Source organism: Gambusia affinis, linkage group LG10 (assembly GCF_019740435.1).
Source record: "Gambusia affinis linkage group LG10, SWU_Gaff_1.0, whole genome shotgun sequence".
In the NCBI taxonomy this organism is placed as follows: domain Eukaryota; kingdom Metazoa; phylum Chordata; class Actinopteri; order Cyprinodontiformes; family Poeciliidae; genus Gambusia; species Gambusia affinis.
In genome coordinates this window covers 22,574,850-22,599,520 of record NC_057877.1, presented here as the reverse complement: position 1 = coordinate 22,599,520, position 24,671 = coordinate 22,574,850, and the positions used below count along the sequence as shown (strand labels likewise).

At 37.0% G+C, this 24,671-nt stretch overlaps 2 protein-coding genes across 4 annotated transcripts in view; one reads left to right on the top strand and one right to left on the bottom strand.

Moving 5' to 3' along the window:
* Positions 1-260: 260 nt before the first annotated feature.
* ddx49 (DEAD (Asp-Glu-Ala-Asp) box polypeptide 49) lies at positions 261-11,572 on the bottom strand. Its single transcript, XM_044130451.1, has 13 exons — positions 11,242-11,572; positions 10,296-10,419; positions 8,788-8,873; positions 8,519-8,640; positions 7,391-7,578; positions 6,293-6,433; positions 5,646-5,721; positions 5,064-5,140; positions 4,888-4,985; positions 4,707-4,781; positions 3,529-3,617; positions 3,331-3,402; positions 261-1,877 (listed from the first exon to the last, which is right to left on the bottom strand). The coding sequence occupies exons 1-13, from the start codon at positions 11,354-11,356 to the stop codon at positions 1,716-1,718; spliced, it is 1,425 nt and encodes a 474-aa protein (XP_043986386.1). The 5' UTR covers positions 11,357-11,572; the 3' UTR covers positions 261-1,715.
* Positions 11,573-17,940: 6,368 nt separating this feature from the next.
* Positions 17,941-24,671, top strand: part of homer3b (homer scaffold protein 3b) — a 51,918-nt gene continuing 45,187 nt past the window's right edge. Inside the window, exons 1-2 of one of the 3 annotated variants that reach the window (XM_044130445.1) lie at positions 17,941-18,438; positions 21,205-21,250. In XM_044130445.1, coding sequence (XP_043986380.1) covers positions 21,228-21,250 — 23 coding nt within the window. In that variant the 5' untranslated portion in view covers positions 17,941-18,438; positions 21,205-21,227. Of the gene's footprint in view, positions 18,439-21,204; positions 21,251-22,948; positions 23,611-24,671 lie in introns of those variants that run through there. The other 2 variants (XM_044130446.1, XM_044130444.1) reach the window with 2 other exon arrangements.

Genomic DNA, 24,671 nt, shown 5'->3' with positions numbered 1-24,671 from the left:
ATCAGGTCGGGCTGCTGAGGGAAACAGACGAGAGATCCGCGGTCTCTCCTGAGAATCCAAGAGGCTCCGCTCCCCAAAACGCCAACCCCGGCCGTCCACACCCGCAGCTTCTGGGAAACGCTCCAGGATCAAAGCCAATCAGTGGAATTTTGAAGAACTCTAAAAATTTGGACAGAAACTGAAACTATCAAAACATGACCAGCAGTGAATATTTGGCTCGGTGTCATTTGATGTTTCAGCTTAAGGTTTTTTTTTTCCTACTGTAATCTCACCACAGCGGGGGGTTGTTGGCGTTTGGCTTCATGACCAGATTTATTTTATTTTATTTTATTTCATTTTTGACTGTACTTTGTGTGCTTAGATTGGCGAATGCTTAAACGCTTTGTGCTGAGGGATTCCTTGGGGGGGAAGAGTTTTAATTTTTTCCACAACCGATGAACGAATCCCCGCTTGAGTTGGGAGTGGAATAAATGTGGAGGGAAACGACGAGGCAATCGAACCACTGAGAGGTAGAAAAGGAAGGTGGCTGAGGGAGAAACCAGTTCAGAAACACAATATTCATAAAGAAAAGGTGTGGCTGTTTGGCCAAACTACCGTGGAGTTGTAATTGGGGATGAAATTAATCCTGTAATTTAAAATCTTCCTGATCAACAGGAACGCCGTTAACTCTGATCAAATGACGGTGGATTAATTAAAAAGATGAAAATACTAATCAGTGCCTAAAACCATTCAACCTTCAGATAAAAAGCTGCAGCACAGCCATGAATGTAGTTAGGAGTTGAACTACCAGCATCTGACGACCCGTTAGAGCAAGATGGCCGCCACGGAAAGGGGTTTTTGTTGAATCAGCGAGGTTGATGTTGGCCGTGACTAAAAGCCACCTTCCTTCTCTGTGGAGTAAAAACAGGCTGGCGGAGTTTCTTTTACCTTCAGTGGCGTTTTGATTTGTCCAGAGCTGTTCCGCTTGCTTTATCTATTTTATTCCTTTTTGGAGATTTATGATGTTTTAGCTTCCTGGAGATCTGAGAGCCTTTTTGTTGTTCAATCAGTTGCTGCTGTGTGCATCATGATCAGCGGGTGGTGTTGATTTCTCTTTTGTAGCATTTTGCTGACTACAGGAAGGAGGAGGCAGACGCCGTTTTCCTTCCCTCAACTGGACTTTTGTATCCTCCTCAAACTGTCCGATGGGATTGTAGTTTTGTAAGCGACACTTCCTGTAAGAATGTAGTCCTCACCTGCTTCTCACGTCTGCAGACATGTGACAATCCTGTTCCGGGTAGATGATGTTTAACTCAGAGTTTTTGTTGACATCCGGCTCTCATTTGTGCTATAAATTATTTTAACCCGCTCCACTGAAGGCCTAACATGTTGATAGCTTTAATGGAAAACGCTGCCCTGATATAGTTTTGTAGTTTTTCCATCATCGGAGCGGCGGTCGGTTGAAACGCGCAGTGATTTTTACTTTAGAGGTGATTCAGTAGATTTGCTCAAACATCTGCATCTTATCTGAATATTTGAGTTCAGAGATTAAATTTGTGGATTTAATGTGATGTAAATAGCGTTTGAAGCAGTGGATAGTCTTTGCAGTGCTGTTTTATCACAAGACGGTGTTTCCCTTGGTAACTGAATCAATAAAAGTGGTCGATTTGAGTTTCAGCGACATGAACTTTATTTGCATATAGAAATCAAACATATGTACACGCAGGAAGCAGCTCTTATGATGAGGTCAGCGCTGCCTTTTTGTTCTTGGTCTGTTTCCTCTTCAGCTGCCCCTGTTTCTGTCTCTGAATGCTCTCCTGGATTTTCTGCTTGAATTTCTTCTTCTGGCTCCGGATCTTCTGCAGCTCGGCCTTCCGCTTGGCCTCCAGGTCCGGGTCCTGACACGGCAGAGAGGTCGCAAATCAACGGAACTTTAAAACGAATGGATTCAGTTTCCATCAACACTCAGCAACAGAGAAGGCGGTAAATAAAAGATCGACTGTCTTATTTACGCTGAGGAATTGTAGTTTAACAGGCGCAATATGCAGAAAAATCAAATACTTCGCCGGGTGTCTAAAGTGTGGCCCCGGGGGCCATTTGTGACCCTTGTAATTATTTTGTTTGGCCAACAAAACAGAAAACAATTCATGACCCAGAAATTTGGAAACCGACTCTTTTAATAAGGCAACATTATGGAGGACTTTTTATGTTTTGGATCTTTTAAAGATATAAATTTTAAAAATTTATTTTTTATTTTTAGTAGGTAAAACTAAAACTGAGCTGCTCCATCATTATTGTGAAATTAGTTTTTAAGAACTCACCTGTTTAAATAAACTTTTACCATTTGATAAAAGTTTTCATACTATCTTAAATTGGCCACTTCACTGGCTTAAACTAACCATTAATTAAAGTTAAAATTGAAAATAGACTCAATGTCCACAAAAACAGCAGTAGGAACTTGACCAAACTGATTATTTTCATTTTAAAACCAAGTTCTTTACAATATAATTTAAATTTATTTGAAAATGTTATTAAAAAGATAGAGAAATTATAGCTTCCCAATAGGATTAAAAAACTTATCACGATATAAGCCTTTAATTTTAGTCGATATGAATAATTATTGATTAGTTTTGTGTTTTAAATATCTGAAATATTATCAAACCGGTGATGTGACCTTTATTCAGTTTTCACTTCACCACATTTTAACAGTAGAGAAACATTGACCTGTAAGTTACTCTAGTTGTTGCTAGGTAACCACAAGTTATTCTACAGGCTGTTGCTAGGTAACCACAGAGCCAGTTAGTTGGTACCAGCCAGCAGGCTGTGAGAGGATGAGTGGTTTAAAGCCTTTCCTCTGCCTACATCCCCCAGAATGCTGTGCGGTTCTGATTGCAATCAGTGAATATTCTATCAGATGTACCATCTACCAACACTGATCACATTTCTATCAAATATATTATTGATTTATTGTGTGCAAGAATTGTAAAGTAAAACATGTACTGTGGCTACAGTCACCACACTGCAAAAACAAAACCTTACCAAGTATTTCTGGTGTAGTTTCTATCGCAAATATCTTAAAATAATTTGAAACTAACTTACAAGTAACTTTTCAGCATGAAATAGGATTTTGTTTTAAGTAAATAATTTCTTAATATTCATTTTAGAAAGCATTAGTTACAAATGAAATAATCTGCCAGTGGACCAAATAAATTTTTACTTATATTATGGGAAATAGTTCTTGCTAAAGGTAATTTTTCATTAACTTTAAACCATACTTAAATCAACACGTCTCTTTCTGAACTATATAACTAATAAAGGAATTAATCTGTGATTTGTGCAGCTGTTAGTCACCTTCCCCTCCAGGATCAGCTGTTTCCGCTTGTTAATCTCCTTTTTCTCATCAAAGTCCGTCGATTCCAGCCTCTGTAACAGAATTTTAAATAAATTCACATTTTTACATCATGGCTGCCAATGAAGCAACAACTAGAGGATGTTTTCATTTTTAGATGACAAAACACATAAATCCTTAATGCGAAGAGAAGAACGTACAATTTCACACTCCCGCCGAGTCACGTTGACTTGTGTGAGGATCTTCAAGACTTCTTTCTCCTCCATGGGATATTCCTTCAGCTTTGTCTCTGCAGGAAAAATAAATAAAATAAAATAAAATCTGTCTGAACTGTCCTCCAGTCAATGATTGATTTATCAAGCTAGCTTAGCGAGCGTGAAATGGAAAAGTTTCTTTAAAGATAAAGAGCGAAGGAGCCGTCCTGCTGTTCAACAAACCACTGCAAAAAAAACGAGATTGTGAAGATCAGATCAAATTTGAGGGAAGTAATATAAAAATATGACATATTTTCTTATCAAAAGAGGAAACTGGTGGAAAATTTTATCCAGGTAACATGTTCAACATCAGATTAATAAAGTCATATTAAAGTTTTACACCACAGAACTCCTTACCAATAAAATCAGAAGGATAAATGAAAATAATTATTGTACCATAAATAAAAACAATGGGAAAAAATTCAACATTTTGTCATGTGGATTTGAAAAAAGGGCGTTCGAGGCCAGAACTTGACTCACTCTCTTTCTTCAGTTACCTAGCAACAACCTGACCAGTGACTTGTGGTTACCTAGCAACAGTTTGCTGAGTAACTGCCGGCAGTAGCAGTTTTAAGATTTCACCGCTGCGCTTTATAACTGCTTAAAGATAAAAAGCAACGGTGTGACGTGAAAACTGGATAAAATAGGAAAAGTCTGACAGTATTTCAAATATTTAAAACAAAAAAATAGTTTAGACTTATTAGTTCTAGTTGTAATTTTAGTTTTTTCATACTTTAACTTTTAAGTATTGTATTTTGTTTACATATACGTCAATTGGGTAATAAATACTCAACAGAAGATACCATTTTCAAAAACATGTATTCAATTATTATTGAACAACTGACTGTCATTTTATTCCAACTTTCGCTGTCGCCATTTTGGCGACTAGGAAGAGCGTGGAGAGCCGTAGTTTGCTGACAACTGCTTGAGTTAGAAGAAACAAAATTCCCATCAGTTCAAAAGGCTGATAAATAAATTCATAAACACACATAAGAAGGATATTATATCTGTAATTTCAGCACGCCTTAGCTAGTTTTATAAACGCACAGTTCCAGTTAGTTATAGTTTCCCCTCCACTACTGTTTTCATTTATTTTAGTTTACTATAACAACGTTCAGACTTACTGGTCTGCTCCTCGATCGAATGCACCAGATGGATGTCGTACTGCGTCACCAGTGTGATTGACACTCCGTTTCTCCCTACAAAGAAAAAAAAAAATCACAAATGACATTTATTCCCCACATCAATCAATTCAGAGTGGATTAAACATGGCGGCCATGATGTTAGCGTAAACCAGCCTGCTACCTGCTCTCGCGGTTCTCCCGACTCTGTGGATGTAAATCTTGGGAAGTCCTGGGGTGTTATGGTTGATGACGACCTGGACTGTTGGAATATCCAAACCCCTAAAGTCAGAGCAAACAGAAACCATCAGAACAAACCCGATAACCGTCCTGAAACGGGTCCAACCTACGATAACCCACCTGGAAGCCACATCCGTCGCAATCAGGATTTTATAGACGCTGGCCTTGAACTTGGCCAGGTTGGCGAATCGTTGTTTCTGGAGAAACAAAATGGCCGCCATTGATTTTAAATGATCATTTCTCAGGCAAGAGTACACTGCAAAAACACAAAATCTTACCAAATATTTTTGGTCTCGTTTCTAGTACCTATAACTTTGTACACTTAAAATGACAAAAACTTAGAAGTAACATTTAGCAGGACAGGAGCTTGTTTTACGTAAATAATTCCTTAATTTTATTGAAAATGTTGTAGTTCCATTGGGAGACGTTTTTACTCATAAGATCCCAAAAGTGAAACAATCTGCCAGAGGAACTGCAGCTTTTTCATCAATATTAAAGAATTATTGACTGAAATCAACTTCAAATCATTTGTAGGTAAATTTTGTTTTATTTCAGGTAGGTAATATATTTGCACTAGAAACTATGTCAAAAATACTTAATAAAAATTTAGGGTTTTTTTTAGTGTAACTGATCAGAACTTGATGAAGTTAATCGTTGGCGTCATTACTGACGTTTCTGATCGATTATTCTGATCAGTCTCACCTGTTTCATCATGGAGTGCAGACAGATTGTAGGAAAGTTGAACGCCTGCAGCATCATCGTCAGAATCTGGCAGCTCCTAAAAAACATTTATTTAAATGATTGATTTTTCCTCTACCTGATCAATGCACTTTTAATTATTACTTATTTATTTTTAACTTACAAACTAGAAAACAAGAAAATTATTAGACAAAACTAATACAGAAATAGATAAACGATATTTAAATTCCGACCAATGGTAACATACATTCATCAAAACCCAAACAGAAACATCTTTCTTGTATATTTTTAGAAAACATCTTCAAGGGATTTTAGTTGAGTCAATTGACAAACTCATAAAATAAAATAAAATAAACAAGCTTCAAACCTGATTGCATTTGTTTAGTCAGTGAATTTTATACTTTTTATTGAGGAGTGAAAACAAAAGTTTTAATTCCTCACAACAATTATTCCACATTTAAGGTTTATTTGATCCATAAAGCCAGATTGCAGAATATTAAGAAGAAAGTTGCATTTATTTAGTTTCAGGATGCTTTTTATGAACTACTTTGCACAAAGTGAGTAAAATTAACTTTTTTTTTAGCACCTCTTATAAACCTAAAGATCACAAAGGGAAGGTAAACAAACTCGGCATGTTTGTGGCTCCTTACTTGCAGGTGTTGGTGAAGATGATGATGGACCAGTCGTCATGCTGGTCTGTGAACATCTGGATCAAATGGACCAGGTACGCGTCCTTCACCTTCTCTGGGGTCAGGATGTACCTCTGGTCCAGCTCCTCCACTGTCCGCGTCCTGACACCAACAATAACATCAACAACAATTAATCGATTGTTAAAATAAAACTAATTTAGTAGTTGATTAAATGTTAAACAGAGTAAACAGACTCAGAGCAAAAACTGTACATAAAATATACACTTTTTTCTTTTTAAAAACCTTTTGTCTGTAAATGTTACCAAAAAGTTCTCAAGTTTTAACTTCATCTGGTTCAAATTCTGTAAAAAAAATAAATAAAAATCATTAGCGTCTTTTCAGTTGTTGATCAGTTAATCAAAACAATCAAAGATCAGTTCTAAAATGTATCCATATTAAGTCAATGCAGTCTTGATATTAAAAGTGTTTTTGATGCTTTGCTACAAAATAAAAGCTTTCACCAACAGAATCCCGTTTTCATTCATTTTAGGCAACAAAATGTTTATTTTGGAAAGAAATTTAATTATTTGCTCGTTTGCATTTTTATAATATTCTATTTTAATATTTTAAAAATAAAAACATGCACAATCTGGTAATTTTTTTATCTGATTAATTGTCAGAACGATTGATTACAGAAGTGTTTGAAAGCTGCATCCTTAGTAAAAACAATGACAATTCATGAGTTTACAAAAAGTGAAAGAATAATAACAGTTTTTTCTCTGAACTCCTGTTTAAATTCAAGTTCAGCGCAAAAAAAACAAAACAAAAAACTTCAAAGTATTCAGCAGGATTTCACATGAAAGACCAAAACAAACTGGTCCATATTTGTGAAGTGGAGGGAAAATAACACACGATACTAATGTCCTTTTACAAATAGAAAGCTTGCATTCAGCCTTGCTCAGTCAACACTTTTTACCTCCACATTTCAGCAATTGTTCTGTAGTATTTTCATTAAACTTGACTCAAAAGTTTCCAACGTCTCCTGAGCTGGGAACTTTAGCCGACACAGTTGGACTTTGCCGGCGGTTCTGGACGGTGATAATTATGGGGTTGACTCACTCGGACGTGCTCTCCCAGAAGAAGGGCTTGTTCATGGCGATGCTCTTCAGCTCCTGCAGGGTGTCGGTGAGCGTGGCGCTGAACAGCAGCGTCTGGCGTTTGGCCGGTACGACGCTCAGGATCACCTCCAGGTCTTTGGTGAAGTCGGTGCAGCCCTGCTCCAGCAGCCGGTCCGCTTCGTCCAAAATCTGACAGAAGAACACGAGAAAGCACAAAAACACGAGAAAGCACAAAAACAGTCACAATAGGCAGCCGGCAAAAACAAACCTGCTTCAGGAGCTTTAACTTCAGGTTTACGTGTCTCTGACTTCAGCTTCAAGAGCAATAAATCAAATAATCGCACGATAAATTAAAACAAATTCAATAAATTCCATTTGCAGAATTTAAGGTCTTTCTCTTTTCGTTCTCTCTTTGTATCAAAAACTGAACAATAAAACTCTTCAGTCTGCTGCTTTGAACTCAACTAAACCTTTTTCTAAGAACTATTTTGTTTACAGAGACTTTATAATTAATTTCATTTGTCGTTTTATTTATTTTGCATGTTTTAAATGTCTTCCAGTTCCAGTGTTTAATGTCTATTAGAAATTTAAATTTATTAATCTTTGAAAATCTGTCCTTGTTTTACTAACTGTTACTTGAAAATGGTGTCAAAACAAAAATTTTATATTTTATCTTAGAAACTTCTGGGACAATTTATCAACCAGCAAAATGTGTTTTTGTGATGTAAAACGTTTCATTTGCCTCAATATCAAATTTTTCTTCACAATAAATCATCCCAATTATTGTAATAAGCAATAATATTGTTATTTTGACACCATTTTCACGTAAAACATGTAACAATAATGCAGGATCGCAGTCATAAAGGCCAATAACTTTATCAATAATACTTAACACTGCAACTGGAAAATATTTCAGATATCCAAAATAAAACAACCAAAAACTAAAAATAAATCAGAAATAAAGCATACATCTGAAACCATAAATAAAATGAATAAATAATACTGCTCTTTAAAAAATATTAATAATCAGAATGCAAATTATTGAGCTCCTTTAATTAACTGGTTCATTAACTGATTTAAATCTTTGTTCCATCAGTGATAAAATATTTACAGTTTTATTTTCTCTCACCAAGAACTTGATCTTGCTCATGTTGAAGGTGTTGGAGCTGCGGATGTGGTCGGCCAGCCGACCCGGCGTTGCCACGACAACGTGGGGCTGGTTGGACAGCGCCAGGGCCTGGTTCACCATGTCTGTCCAGGTGACAGGAAACCAGTCACTCACAGCGAGGCAGAAATTAAACTGGGAGAAACATTTTCCACTTTCTTCTGTAGATGTTTCTTTCTCTTCATTTAAACACAGAAATCAAGCGAAGTTGAGTTCTGACTAAACGTAGTTACCCATCCCTCCGACGACGATGCAGTCTCTCAGACCCAGAGGTTTCCCCAGGACTCTGAACTGCTCTGCAATCTGATAGGCCAGCTCCCTGTGTGACATCACATGACAAGCTTTTGAAAAAAAACAACAACTCAGAAATAGAGAATCTGTAGAGATTTTATTGCTTTAATGGTGACGTATGGGATTAGTCTATCGGCGATACCAAACATGTTCGTTATATTTTTGCACAAAATCATTCTCAGACAATGAGATTTTAGTCAGCTCATTCTGTCTATTTTCTCTTTTAAGGTGTCTTGTCACTTTAAGTCCAAATAAGGTGCTACTGGGTGGGCAAATTATGCAGCCATACATGTTTGAAAAGCAGAAGTAGATCCTCCTGCACAATCAAAAATTCAGGAAGGGGTTTCTGGATGGTAAGTCAACAACAAAACACTTAAATTTTCCAGCAGCCATTGTACAACGCAGCTAGTGGTAAAAACAGCTGACAAAATGTGCTGGAGCTCTGCTTCGGTTGCTAGGTAACAGCGTACCTCTGAAGGTTTTTGAAACAGCTCATTTTCCAGAGACTGAAAAACTTTTTATTGCCAAAAAACATCTGGGGTTTTCTTTTAAAGCTCTTATGCTGGTTTTAGAAGCAGCAGAAACCAAAATAGAAGTAAAACAACATGCAAATTGTGAATTTTGCATAAAAGTCTTAAAAGATACATGTCACATTTTTACAGCAGCTGTTCGCTAAGGCCATTAAATCTCAGCCTGAAAAAGCATCTAGAGCTAAAACTAGTGACACTGGAATAATAAATAAAATCTAAAGTAAGGAATTGAAAATTTAGGCATGAATGTTACAAAACATGTTCAGCTCTGCAACATTCCTCTGTCGAGTCACATCTGTATGAAAGCGACTGATATTTAACATCTAAACAAGTTAAAAAATACTGCAGTGATGCTCATGATTTGAAAATATTTATTTTCAAATAAATATCTAGCAAATTAAGAAATCTGGTTTCTAAATTCCTAAATAATTTAGAAATCAAAATTTGAGTACGTAAATATTTACAAAAACATCAAGGGGCAAAGCAACAGACGTGTAACATGCAGCAAAAAGCTGAAGAGTTGACTTGTAATCAGTGGCAAGCAGAGAAACGGTCGGTTCGTAAAATCTGATTCCTCCGTTTATAAACTGTGAACTGATTTAAATCATCATAAATCCTGCATGAAAGGTTCCTAAATGAAGCAAATCTCTATGAATCTGTCAATCTTGTTTTTATTTACAGTGGGGTTTAATTTAACTTTGTTCCACTGAGTTTTTGGTTGAAAAAAACAAACAGTTTTACCTCATTTTTGTTTTATTATTATTCATATTTCTATCCAGCTGTTTTTCTCTCTGTGGCTTTATTCAGAGTGAAATGTCAAGACAATAATCTTTGTGTATTTTGAAAACTTCAATTATAAATGCTACTTATATACTGAGACAAGACTTCTGTGATAACTGAGTGAATCTGTGACCTCTGACCTGGTGGGAGTGAGAACCAGGCAGAAGATGCCATACGGCTCCTCCGACAGTTTCTGCAGCACCGGCAACACGAAGGCCGCCGTTTTCCCACTTCCTGTCTTGGCGCAGCCCATGCAGTCGCGCCCTGAGAGAAGAAACGGATCTGAGTCAGAACCAGAACAAACGCAAGGCAACTGGGTCTGCTGGAAATGCTAAAAACCGAGGGCCTTTTTGTTCTCTAAGAATTAATAAATGTATTAAACAAATGATTATGACCAGTTATTTGTTTTTTAAACTGACAAACCAAAAATAAGATTCTGTGTTAAACAAACCGTCACTGAAATAAAAGACAAATCCATCGTAATACCTCAAGTTCATAAAGCTTTACATTTTATCACATTACAATCGCAGCCATAGACAGACAGATATATAAATGTTACATTAAAAATACTGGATATTGTTTTAGATCTATTTTTTTGTCATTAAGTTGTAAAGTATGCATTTTTTTTATTTTTGTTTGTTTCAACACCCCACATTCGGATGTTTTCTGTAAAAGTTTTCTGTTTTTCTAAACCTAAAACTGATTTCGTGGACTAGATATTTATCAAAAATTATAAGTTAAAGGTCAAGCCGCTGGACTCAGAGGCAAATATGACTCTTAAGAAAAATTGTAGACCTCTGGTCTATAAATTACATCCAAATTTCTAGTTTAAACGTGTGGACATTAAAATGTGGACATTAAAGCTATATCCAAACCAATCATTTTAATAAATCTCAATGCACTTGTGCTATTAGTGCATGTTGGTCCATCTGTTGCACATTTTGGGAAAGCAGATTGTAGATTCGGCTTAAAAAGAGCTTAATGTCATTTATTTTTTACTTTAAAACTATAAACACATAAAGCAAGCTAGTAAAATGTGGGCTAAATTCAGCCTTTCATCCTCTACTTAAACAGAAGAGCTGTTACCTTCCAGGATGGGTGGGATACAGTTCTCCTGAACCGGAGTGGGTTTGTTGAGCCCCATCTGTTTACATTGTTTCACCAGCCAGTCCGACAGGCCCACGGACGATAAGTCGTTCATTTTAAATTAGATTAATACAAAAACACTTTAAATTAACATTTATGAGAGCTTTTTTTAGGCTAGAACACACTATTTTTGCGTAATCTCGAATCCTCGTGTTTGCTCCACAGCCGCCATGACGCTAAGTAAGAACGTGACGCTTACGGAAGTAGACAGGCGCTCGTTGTTGCCCCCTGCTGGTCAAATGGTTAATAGACAAAACGTGTAAGTACGACTGTGTTTGAGTTATAATGTTTGAAAGCCTTTATTAATGTTCATTTCAATAATTTTCACCCACAGTCACTGAAAACCATACAGTTAATATCAGAATATTAGTCCAACCTGATAAAAAAAACATTTTAACACAGAAATGTGGGAATAATTACTAATTTTTATGTTCAAAATGTCCTTTTGATTTAGCAGATGAGCTTATTCCGAACCCACATTCTGATTTACAGTGTATTGATTGATTTCTATGTTTTATTTCTTAAATCAGTCATCAAATAATTTGTTATCAACACTTCAAAACACTGCAACAATTTGAAAATTTTTAGGAAAAAGGTAAATCTATGCCTATTATACACATCAACTTGCATTACGGTAGCTATCATAAATCATTGCAATATTATAATCATAGAAATCACTAAGAAGAAACATCAAAATGAGGGACAAATAATCCATAACAAAAAAAAGTTATTTACACTTGTAATCCTCAAATATTTTCGTTATTATAATTTTAAATTAGACATTTATGACTGTATATATGTATAAAATCGCTAAAAATAAAAAATATGTAAGCCAGCAGGTGGCGACATTGTTTTATTTAAAGCAGAGATGAAAATAACTAAAAAAATAAATTCTGACTCTACGTGCAGTTATAAAAAAAAAATTACACCGATGCTGATCTCTAGCCAGTTACTGTTAATAAATGTCACTTATTTTATTGATAATAATCATTTTTACCACCTCTATAAAAGCAGGTGTGTATCACACGATGAAGGCGACAGTAAAGATCCCAGTGGAGCGATTATTGCTGCCAATCAATACGGAAAGGCTTCAAAGAGGATCTCCCAACTATCTGAAGTCATCATCTTGTGTTTGGGAAGATTACTGACAGATGGAAAGATTAAAAGGAAAAACAACATTGAGCCCAGCTTTATGTTTAGGGAAAAGTCAGACAACCAGAACCGCCATCTTGGACTTAAAAAAAAAACTAAAATTTTGGAGTTTATAAAAGTGTCTGAATTGGCTGCCAGAAAAAGTGTTTCCCTGAAAAGACTGAAGATTCAAAGTTGAATCTGTATCATCTGCTGAAAGCAACAAAACAAAACCCAGCATATCATGATATATTAATGCAGAGGTGGACACGTCAGTGACGTATTTCAGAGTGAAATGTGACCAATATGGCCGCCAGGTGAAGGACTGTGTTCAGGACGGATCTGAAGCTGAATGAGAGCAGCTGTGAAATCAGATGAAATTAATTTCCTAATGGCCACAATGACCTACATTAGCGTTCATAAAACCACGAGGTCACTAAATACTCATCGTCTCAAAGCAGCTCAGCAGCTGCTCTTAATACCTAGCAGCTGTTATTTCATCTCACTAATTTGTGGTGTCATAATTTACAAATGTTCATTTTGTTTCTGTCCTGTATGTAATATAATACATGCAGCAGATTTACAGATTCATCTTGTTTTTGCAGCCGGATTTCTCACTCATCTGTCCTCACATATCTTTTATGGAGTTAAATGATAAATCGACAGAGAGCCTCAGATCGATAAAAGCTTTTTTTATTTTCTCCATGTAGCAGAAAAATCAAACTGAGGTTGTTCAGTTGATTGGACAGAAATGTCCCCAAAATACCACACAGTTAATACCCAGTGTTTTTATCTTCTCACAACCTTTTCTGGCGTTACATAAGACGTTAGTAACCTTTATTTGTCATGTTATATTCAGAATTGACTGATCAGTGCTGTCCTGGATTTTCACCCTTCTGTTCGCCTCCATCTGCTCTGACTTCAGTTCACTCAGCTGCTCACATGATTCATGCAGACGGAAGGCGAGAAGGAAAGACCTGCAGGATTTTTAAACAAAATCTTAGGCTGAGTCTGCTTCACAGAAGGTTTACATCACTTCATGTTTTATTTTTGAGAGTAAAGGATGAAGGAATTCACCCTGCAAGATGATCTGCGAACAAACAACATGGTGCAGGGAATGCACTGTAAAAATCCTTTTAAGGCGAGTTTTAACACTCATACAAAAGCAAAACAAAAGGAAAAAGTTAAAGAAATGCAATAAATGAGGAACTGTAAGATTTTGGCTTTACATCCAAATTGAGAAATGTCAAATTTTGAAATTTGCAAATAAATAGCTAAAGTCTCATGGGTTGTTTGGGCCATTGGAGATATAAATAAAAGGATGAGTAAATTTCCACCAAAACCCAAAATTTTCTAGAAAAAATCTCAGAAATTTTTGATCTTCAGAAGCAGAAAAAAATGCTGGAAATACATTTTCTGAAAAAAAGAGTGGAAACATCTCAGTTTGAAAAGTCAAAAATTTGCTCGAAAAAAACTATTATCTAAAACTCCAAATTCCAAATTTGACATTTGGAAATTTTCAAGTTTCTTTTTTTTTCTCATATTTTTGACTTTTGTAGCTCAGAAATTGTTTTTTGTTTTTTTTTTCTAAAAGAAATTCTAAAATTAATCTAAAAATGTTTTCGTTTTTTGGCAGATTCACTTTTTTTTCTTTATACAAAAGCCTTAATATACTATGGTACTTTATAAGATAGTTTTGTTTGTAAGCTGCAGTATGAGTTAATATTTTCAGCCCTGATTTAATGAAGATTTACAAACTGATCTCAAGTTTTCAAGTTGAACTAGAAACAACAAAAATAATAAGATTTATTATAAAAAGAAACACAACTTCTAAATCTAAATTTATTGTTCTGCTTTTTCGTTGTTGTATTTCAGTTAAATGTTTCAAAGCAACATTTAATTCATGCTTCTTTTGTTTTTAGCCGTGTTTGATGAGAACATGCACAGACCGTTTTTTTTTTTTCCAGGAACTCGAATGTAATTTAAAATTTGACAGAGTATATTTTACAGAAGAGGGCTGCACAGTGGCGCAGTTGGTAGAGCTGTTGCCTTGCAGCAAGAAGGTCCTGGGTTCGATTCCCGGCCCGGGGTCTTTCTGCATGGAGTTTGCATGTTCTCCCTGTGCATGGTGGGTTCTCTCCGGGTTCTCCGGCTTCCTCCCACAGTCCAAAAACATGACTGTCAGGTTAATTGGTTTCTCTAAATTCTCCCTAGGTGTGAGTGTGTGTGTGAATGGTTGTTTGTCCTGTATGTCTCTGTGTTGCCCTGCGACAGACTGGCGACCTGTCCAGGGTGAACCCACCTCTCGCCCGGAACAGACCAGACACCAGCAACCCTCCTGACCCCATTAGGGACAAGGGTGAACAGAAAATGGATGGATGGATGGATGGATATTTCACAGACTCTCTCAGTTTGCACATAAAGTTGCTTTGGTGAGTTGAAAGCTGTAAACTGTAAACGCAGAAATGGAAACGCATCGTTTGTTTTTACTCAGAGAGAAAAAAAGCAACAGCAATATCAACAAGATTAAAAAGAAAACAGTGACGATCACAGGATTTCTGACAGGTTCACATAAAAAAGCGCTTCAGGACTTGCAGGCCGGAGAAAAACTTTCTCATTACGACTCCAGACATAATGAGGGATTTTCATTCAGAATGAGCAGCACAAGGTGGAAACCATCAGTGACTCACAAAACCTGGGAGGGTTGGAAACGGAAATAAAACCAAATGAAACCCTGAGGCCAGATGACGCATGGAGAGCCTCATCTGAGAGCACACATGCATTCCAGATGTCTTGGGTCCCACATGTGGCAGGAGCAGCTGGAGGAACGCTGACGAGTACAGAGATATCCGGGCTGCTCCGGTTCATCCCCAACTTCCTCCAGAACAGAAACAAAACTGAGGTTATTACCTCTGGACCTAAAGAGGAACGATCTCGAGTCAATGCACAACTTCAGGTTTTACAACTGGAGATCAGACCTGAACATTCACAGCCACATAAAGACAGCTGCAAAGTCGGCCTTCGGTCGCCTGAAGAACATTTCCAGGATTAAACTCATCCGTGATCAGAGGCGGGTAAAACATCCAAAAATTAAACTCAAGTAAAAGTAGCTACACAAATCATTCCTGAACCTGTACAGCTGGACAAAATGACTGAAAATCACAATATAAGCATTTCAGCAGAGGAGGGTTCCCAAAGTTATACTCAAGAAAGAGTAGAACAGCTTCAAAATATTTTTACTCCAGTAAGAATAAAAAGTAGTCACCCAAGAAGTTACTCAACTAAGAGTAAAAAAGTGTTTGGTAAAAAAATCTACTCAAGTACTGAATAACTGATCAAGTTATCAATCATTTAATATTTAAAAATTACACCATCAGATCGATCAATATATAAAGTTAAGTGGAAATTTTGTTATTTCAAAGAGGAAAATGAGAATAATTTATATAAATAATTTAAAAAAATCTAAATCAGGCAAAATAAATAAAATAAAAAATAAAAAAAAAGAGTAAAGATTTCCTCTGCTAAATTCTGCAGACCACCAGAAAGAACAGTCTCAAAAACTAAACATTTCTCTGATTTTTGTTTACATGGATGGAAACTTGTGACTCATCGGCTCTTTGACTAAAGAGGGGTGAAGATCCCTGCAGAGACGAGCTGCACACTCCGTGTCCTGCAGCTGATTATTTCCTCTGTGCTGGAGGCAGACGCCTGGACGTTTAGCGCCGCCTTTCCCAGAGCGTCCAGCTGTGCCGCAAACTGCCCAAAACCAACTAGGAAGCGTCGGTTCTGCAAACCAACAGCCTCAGTGGTTTCTTGTTCTTTCTGCCTCCATGCAGCCCGGAGGAGCAGTCAGCTGTGCCGCTGAAACGGGCCACTGAGCAGCACGATTACCGAGCTCTTCCTCCACATCTGAGCCTCCAAAACTTCACTGCACATATTTTAAATCAGGGTTGAGCCTGCTGAACTAAAGCATTAAAAAATCCTCTCTAACAACTAAGATTCACATCTTAATGTAATGAGAGATGTTAGTGTTGTGAATTGTTTCAAACTGCTTCACATCATAAACACAAAAATACAAATTAATAGAACACAGTCAACAATTGCAGCATTATGTTTTGTCATCAGATTATTGGTTATTGTTTCATTGATTATATTTCAAAATCAACTCTAAACAGCTGAGTTTTTAGTCAAGATTTAAAGGAACTCAGTGTTTCAACTGTTTTACAGTTTTCTGGAAATTTGTTCCTCAAGCGGCCCGGGTTCTGTGACCTCGATTTCTAACTGGAACACAAAATGTGCTTTCATCTGAAAAGATGAAGAGTATTGAGTCAAAACTCCTTTCGGTTATCCCAAAATTTTGGTTTCTTCCACTCAACTTTCCATGTATATGCTTGGAAACAGCAGAGAAGATTCAACACGTTGGGATGACACACAAGAAAATGTTTCAGGATTAGTTTCTTTAAATAAAAAAACTTATGAAACTTTAACAAAAACTGCAGGTGTGTGTGGTATTTTTGATTAAAATGCTGTTTTGTTTTTCATTCAGAAACATCTGAAGGTGGTTTAACTTGAACATGAAAATCCACCTGCTGCCTTGAAAATGCAACCTAAGTCAACAAGAAAATTGTTTTGGTTTTAACTCAGAAATTAAAGTTCATGAAGTTTATTTAATAAGACACAAGTTCTCTAAACATTGTTTTTAAAGTTCATTAATCTTGAATTGTGAGTTTTAACTTAATGCTGCAATTTAAACCAAATAATAATTTCACAAAATGGAAGAAAAAAAACTGGCCTCACCCAGTTAAAGAGCCACATTGTCTATTATCTTCACTCACAATATCAAGTTAAAATAACTACTTATTTTACTTTAGAAAATTTTCGAATGGCATGAATAAAATTTCTGATCTTCTCATAAATTTTGTTGAACATCACAATGAATTCAGCTCAGAAACATTTAGTGTGAATGGGACGTAAAATAAACTTTTATCTTAATAAAACACAAGAGTCAGATCATTGTAACGCACTTCCATCTCAGGATACAAAACCATGCCGCTAAGCATTCTGGGAAATAGTTCCCACTCCTGTCTTTTTTTTCTTTCAGATTTTTAAAGTGTTAACCTAAAAACTCAGGTTTATTCAACTTTTGGAGGTTTGACAGAATGAATAAAAAGTTAAAACAACTTATTACTGTAAGTTTATATTAACAAACTCACCTATTTAGGTTCAAAATCTAAAACTGGCTAAATCTATTTGACTTAAAGAGTAGAAGGTAGTAGATACAACTAAATGTGGCTCAAATGTTTTACAGTCCAGGAGTAGAAAATACAGAAATTTTACTCAAGTTAAAGTAAAAAGTACAGTGTAATGAAATTACGTTTTTCCCCCAAACGCTACTCTAGTAGATGTAACTAAGTAAATGTAACTAGTTGCTAACAAACTGCTGATTTCAGGCTGACGTTTTCCAGGCTAGGAGCGTCTCTTCGCATTGTGTCCACCAGGTGGCACTGTGGAGGCCCCGCGGTCCCTCTGAGGTTGCTGAATGGGATCCCAGTGTGATCGGGCTCGGAAGCGGGAGGGGAGAGCAGGGCACTCAAGTTCTGGAGGAGGTCAGAGCTAGAAGCGGTCCGCTGCCCGACTTTCATCGACATTCCTCCGTCTGTTCCGCCCGCACAGCTGAGCCAAACGTTCACGGTGCGTAATTACGCACGGGCACGACGGATCCGCGCCGCTACCGGCCGTGGAAACCCGCGGACAAAGGACGGCAGGCAGGCAGGCAGGCAGGCTGGAGAAACACGCCTGACTTCAGAGGAGAGAAGTGTGGTTGGGAGGGAAACCGCGGGATCTGGAGTCGGAAGTGACTTGTGTTTTTACTCTTGAGAAATGTAACGCCAGGAAAGGATTTCAGGAAGAAAGTCAGCCTTTTGGAGAGAGGAGAAACTGGGCCAGACGGACTTCTGACAGGAACAACTCCTAAAAAAATCAGCATCCAGATCATCGGAGCATGGGGTGAGTTAGTGATCTGATAAGATCCTTTCAGATCCCTCCAGAAAATGCTAAACGTTTGAAAGTGAACTTTGTTTATTTTTCTGAGGGAATCATCATAATTGATCGGGTTTAACTGCAGCATTGAAGTAATTCTGATCAGTCTGTATGAGACGCTGGGCTTTTTTTCTTTGTTTAAACCATAAAAGATCCCAGAGAGGGGGATCCTTCACGCAGAGTCTGACCTACTTCCTCACGTCTCTGTTTAAACCTTAACGACAGTTGTGACTGCAAAAAGGTCAAATTGACGGTATAATTAATTTACTGCCTTTGCGATCACTCTGCAGCTTCTTCAGCTTCTTCAGCTCTACCTGGGATGTTGATCCTAGAGGCCAGTCAAACACCTTCAGAATAAATTACTTTTTCGGCCTCAGCTTCACAGACACACCAGGAGCCTTTGGATCATTTCCCATCCGATTTCTGTGCAGAGGATCCCGGCTGGGGTTTGCTTTGGGAATCTCCTGGTGACGCTTCGCTCTGTCTATTTGACTCTGCGTCTGAGTTCGAGCTGTAAATATTTCATATCTTAGCCTGCAGCTAAAACTCACATAAATCCCCCCTGTGGGTCTCCAGGATGGGACTCAGTTACCTGCGCAGATAAGGAGGTTTTTAGGTTGCATTGACATTTTTTTATTTTTGCACATTATCAGAAAACTGTGACTTTTTATGATTTCCTTTTTGGATTAGTAAAAATATTTGTAGAATAAATTCAAATGTAAATAAACATGATTAAAGATTTGTTGCGGTCATAGCTCTAAGATGCTAATCCCAAATTTTGCTTGTTTTAATTTTTACATACATGAATGACTCTAGATAAAACATTGTTCAGATTTTTACCATAACAATAATCCCAAAGTTGCATCTCTGAAAATATTCCAGGTTGTTGTAGTGAACCATCCATAAGAATAAAATCCAACCAACACTTAGGCCTGTTGCAATATTAAATCTTACTGGATGATAAATTGTCCCAAATATTATCACGATAAATGATATTATTGTTGGTTCGAGACCATTGAAATGTAATATATTGATAGTGGCTAACAATGCAAATTTGAGGCATTAAAACGTAGAAAAATATTAATCATTATCTTAATTTATCATGCCATTAATTGCTTATTAAGACAGACCTACCAACACATTTCCTTTACTGCTTAGCAGGACAGGTTAAGGTTCATTAACCTTTTTTCTTTTCTTCCAGGGTGAATTATATCACAAAATACCAACTTTTCTTTCTATAAGATAGTTTCAAACAAGTAGTAGAGACATCTGACGTAAAACTGGAGAGAAAATCTGTGATTCATAGTTAAATGCTGGATTTTAAATCAATAAATGTTCATATTACAACCAGAGGATTAGTTGACGTTACACAGCTCTGCAGTTAAACAAGCTTTCACTTAATTTATCAAACAAACAGACTAAAACATTGTCGTTAGCATCCTAGCAATTAGCAAGATTAGTGAGGTTAGCACAATTAGCACCAGAGCTACAGTCCTCCTCCCCAACACGCCTGAACTCTCCATCAGCTCTGCGCTGGCCGGTTAACGAGCCATTCCTTTGGAGCTCAGATTTATCTAAACGCTGCAGGACTTTAGCTCTCCAGGACTGGACTTGTCTGCCCTTCGCTGTAGAGTGAGTAGATCTGATTTCTTTACTGAAAGATTTCTGAAACACAAACGTGTGTTTTTCTCTTTCTGACAGACAGAATTGGACGAAACAGAGCAACTTTACTCTGACACAGAGTCTGATGGTGCCTTCATCTGTACATTTGAAAACTTTTTCAGCAGAGTCAGAGTTTTCCTCTGTGCTGTACTAAAAACTACATGACGGCTCTCAGGAGATTCACAGGAGCCTGTGACGTTGTCAGTATGCTACACGTCTCAAAAAAACAAACACAAAAAACAAGTCTTAGTCAGAAATCAAGCATTTTAAAATACAGATGATGAATAGGAAATAACTTTTTTATTTAGGATAGTTGGTTCTACTGCCATAGCAGATACTGCTATGAGACCAGCTACTGGTCTCGGTACTGAGACCAGTAGCTGGTACTGAGACCAGCTCAGTACTGGGCTGGCCAGTACAATCCTTCCCTTATGTAGGATTCAACTACATAAAGGAGAGTAAGTCATTTGCTGGTGTTAAATATCGTATTTGATTACCTCGGTTTGCTTTCACCTGGTTTTAACTCTGCACACTTTTATCCAGGTGAGTCTTCTGATTCTGATCCTGGTGGGTTAGTTTAAACGATATCATGTTTAACTTGACTAAAACTATTGACTAAACTCACGTTATTATTAGTTATTATTATTTTAAAGTCAAACTGGTGTACCTTAATTCCACTTGTGACACATTTTCAAAACCCAAAGCTGCAACTCTCTGTGGAAGAACTTCCACAAACGGATATTTAGTGGAAATAATGTCTGATAACTTTGGTTTAAAAGAGGAGCTTTAATTCTTCTTATCTGAGCTTTTCTCTGGTATTTATGCACATTTTGATCTTCTGAAAGACATCAAAGCAAAGCTATAACTGTACTCTTAAAAGTTTTTTTTCCTTCCTAAGCACATCTGACCTGAATCCTGTTAATGCCACTTCAAACGTGAAACTTCTCTTGGTGGAAAAGTTAGGAACCGAAACCGAGAGTTAACGGCAGAAAACCAATAACGACTGCATAGCTTTATTTGACGTTCCAGTTTGTAACAGTGTGGACTTTCTTTCTTGTGGTTGTGCTGCAGCGGTGGTATCTGAGAGCTGTAAAATGTACCCGCGACACCGTGAGAGGTAGAAACCCGCCGCCGTGTCTGTGTCGTGGTTCTGCATGTCAGGGATGGGCGATGACCAAAATGTCCAAAAACAATCCTCCGCTTCAAATCTCTGAAGCGCTAAAATCTCCCTCCCTAAAACTGTTTACGAGAACCAAGTTGTTCATGCATAATTTATTAGTGTGTGATTATAAATGCAGCATTATCAGTGTGACAGAAAGATCGATTTGTGTCATAGTTTAGGGAACTATCATTGGAGATGTCAACAATACCACAAAATGCCAAAAATGAAAACCTTTTGAGTTTGAAATTGTTTGGTTTGAAACTCAAAAGTTTAACTTTAGGTATTGGCATATTGGGAATAATCCGCCCATCCCTGCTTTATGAAACATTGATGAAGCGAATCCTCCGCCATTCCATTGCTGTGATGTTAATCCTTCCCTGAGTGTCTGTGGAAACTGCATCCGAGGCGCTGCAGACGCTTCGTGCTTGTCGTGTTGTGCAGATGTTGTCAGTGCAACTCCTGCTGTCCCTTTTATCGTGTTTCATCCTCCTGCCAGTGGATCCGCTGCTGCTCCGTCTGCTGCTCATCAGACTCGCTTTGCATGTCAAACCTTCATGTTTACAATAACTACAGCTGATTAATGAATATTTAGTGCTGTTTGAATGTGCAGCGAACCAAATTATATGTGCTAATACAAGCAAAAAGTTACTGTTTATGCCGACTGACGGAAACTGATATAAATTTTTTTTATTTTCAGTTTACAGAAAAAAATACAAGACAGTTTAGATAAGATTTTACCTTTGAGGTTTTTTAGAGATATGGCTAAAAAATGTATCACAATATTGTAGATTACAATGAAAACACACAACTTTACCAGGTATTTTGGTCTAGTTTTTAGTGAGAATATTTATTTATTTTGTTTATTTGTGTATTTAAGGACACCCATTAGTCTCTACCTTTGTAGAGACGATTCTTTCTGGGGTTCACACCGAGTATTACAATAAAAATATTTTTTAAATATTACAAAAAAGATATAATGGTTTTCCTTAAAACACAAACAAAATTAAATTGAACAGAAAATTTTAATCTACGTCTTACAAACATTACAAAAAGACACAACAAAATACCGTACCACACAATCTATTTCAACAACATCAAAACTTTTTAAACTGTACGAATAACTTTTACACTTTAAATAAAAAAAACACTGAATTACAAGTAAGCTTATTTTATAAGAGCTTATTTTAAATAAATAATTCCTTAATATTGATGAAAAAGTTCAGGTTCCTCAGGCATATTATTTCAATCAAGATATATAACCGGGCAGTTGAACTAGTACTTTTTAAAAAACAATATCAAGGAATTGATTACTTAAAGCAAGCAGAAAAGTTAGATGAAAAGTTTCCTGTCTGTTAGTTTTGTCTTATTTCAAGTGTACTACAATATTTGTCCTATAAACTAGACTAAAATACTTGGTAAGATTTTGCAGTGTGTAACATGACAAAATTGTTGATCTGACACATGCACTGCAAAAACACACAATTTTATCAATTATTTTTGTCTAATTTATATTTCAAATGTAGTATGGTTGAAATGAGACAACAATAACCAAGTATTAGTTCCACTGGCATATTTTTTCACTTGTAACAAGATATTTTTCCAGTTTAAAATGAAAAACGTCAGCCTTTTATTTAAGAATTCAAGAATTATTGACTTAAACCAACCTGATTTATCTTACTAAAAACTTAATTTAAATTTAGTTTTATCTTATTTCACCTCTACCACAATATCTGCACAAGAAACTGTACCAAAAATACTTTGTATGATTTTGTTTTTGGGGTGTAAATTTACACTCACTGACAAAACAAGTTGTAGTACCAACAAGGCCAGGAAGCAAAAGGTGAATGATTCAGTTTGCCAAACAGCTTGCAGAACAAGCTGAGCCATAATGTTGCAGATTTTTGCTTTAGCATCTGGCAGGCGGAGCAGTGAGTGAAGATGCTGCATTAGACAGAATTACACTCACATGGCTGAGTGTGGTAGAGGCTGTATTGTGGAGATTCTTTAGGTCTGGTGGTCATTGTGAAGTTGACCTAAATGTGGGAGATTCAGATCTGAAAGACCTTAGTTTATGATGACGTCAGCTGCCCAAGTTATCTTTTTTCTCTCCGTCTGTCTTTCTCAATCGCTGGTGGTCCGCGGGCTCCCCCTGGTGGTCCGCGGGGTACTGCATTGGACAACCGTTTATTTGCCGGTCCGTCAGCTAGCCATGGTTAGCTTACTAAAGGGTCGCGTTTAAAAGGAATAGTGGATTAATGGATAAAACCGAGTCACTAAAACGAAAGCCTGAAGATGCCGGTGGAAAGTTTCTCGGGGTGAGTTGCAGAGTTTTTGTTTTTGAACACTATTAAAGATACAGATCTAGGTCTGGATGAGATATTACAGTAACGAGGCGGTGACTAACTACATCTTAACACCTAAAATAAAATGATTTATGTTGACTGTCTACTGCCTGAAAGAAAATGTTTGTTTTTGCCAACGCAGTACAAGTCTATTTTTCTTTTATTTTTATTCTAAATTATTAATGGCCCTAAAACTGTTATAACCCTGGTTATTCTGCTTTGCGTTGGTTACTGATTTTAAAACTACAGGTTTATTGTCACTTCCATCAACATCAAAGCAGAAATATCTGCGTTTGGTGCCGTAGCTCCGAGGAAAAGACTGATGACGAGTAGCGTACTGTTTAGCTGTAAATGTCGGTTCTGAATCAACATGGACGACCATCATGTGATTGCATGGTTGCATTGCCTGCACTGTAAGCCAGTGGTCCCCAACATATTTACCACCACGGACCGGTCAAGGCTTGGCAATTTTCTCTGCGGACCGGAGGGGACAAGGGGTGCAGTAAAATTGCGCACCCCGACTGTCGCGCTTGCGATAATCGTAACCGATCCTCCTGAACTGTGAGGTGTGTCACGGTAGAACATTGGGACCGCTCCGATCTAAAATCTACGGTGGCCGACAGGTCACCATAGATTTTAGATAATATTATATTATTATCATTATTATAATAATATAATATGTCTTCTTTTATAATATTTATAATATTAAGAAATAAATATTATAAAAGACAGCGTATCTGAAAAGAAATATAGTAATACGTACCTTTACTTTCTTTCAAATTTCTTTCTCTGAATCTTGCATCTGGTCCCATAGAAATGAATACTATTTTCTTTGACTCCCCCTAGTGGTCTGGAGCACTTCCGTTTTCAACACTTTTTGTTTGCTGCATTTCATTCGGGGGTGTTTTCTTTTTTGTTTGCTGCATTTCATTCGGGGCTGTTTTCTTTTTTGTTTGCTGCATTTCATTCGGGGCTGTTTTCTTTTTTGTTTGCTGCATTTCATTCGGCTGACCGAATGAAATGGCTGACCATTC

What these genes read in the sequence shown, in the direction of transcription:
- ddx49 (XM_044130451.1), bottom strand. Translation starts at nt 11,356, where the DNA reads ATGAACGACTTATCGTCCGTGGGCCTGTCGGACTGGCTGGTGAAACAA. An exon ending in CTCGGCGGGAGTGTGAAATT is followed by an intron (nt 3,403 to 3,528) that starts GTACGTTCTTCT and finishes ATTCTGTTACAG; the next exon opens with AGGCTGGAATCGACGGACTT. An exon ending in AGCTGATCCTGGAGGGGAAG is followed by an intron (nt 1,878 to 3,330) that starts GTGACTAACAGC and finishes CTGCCGTGTCAG; the next exon opens with GACCCGGACCTGGAGGCCAA.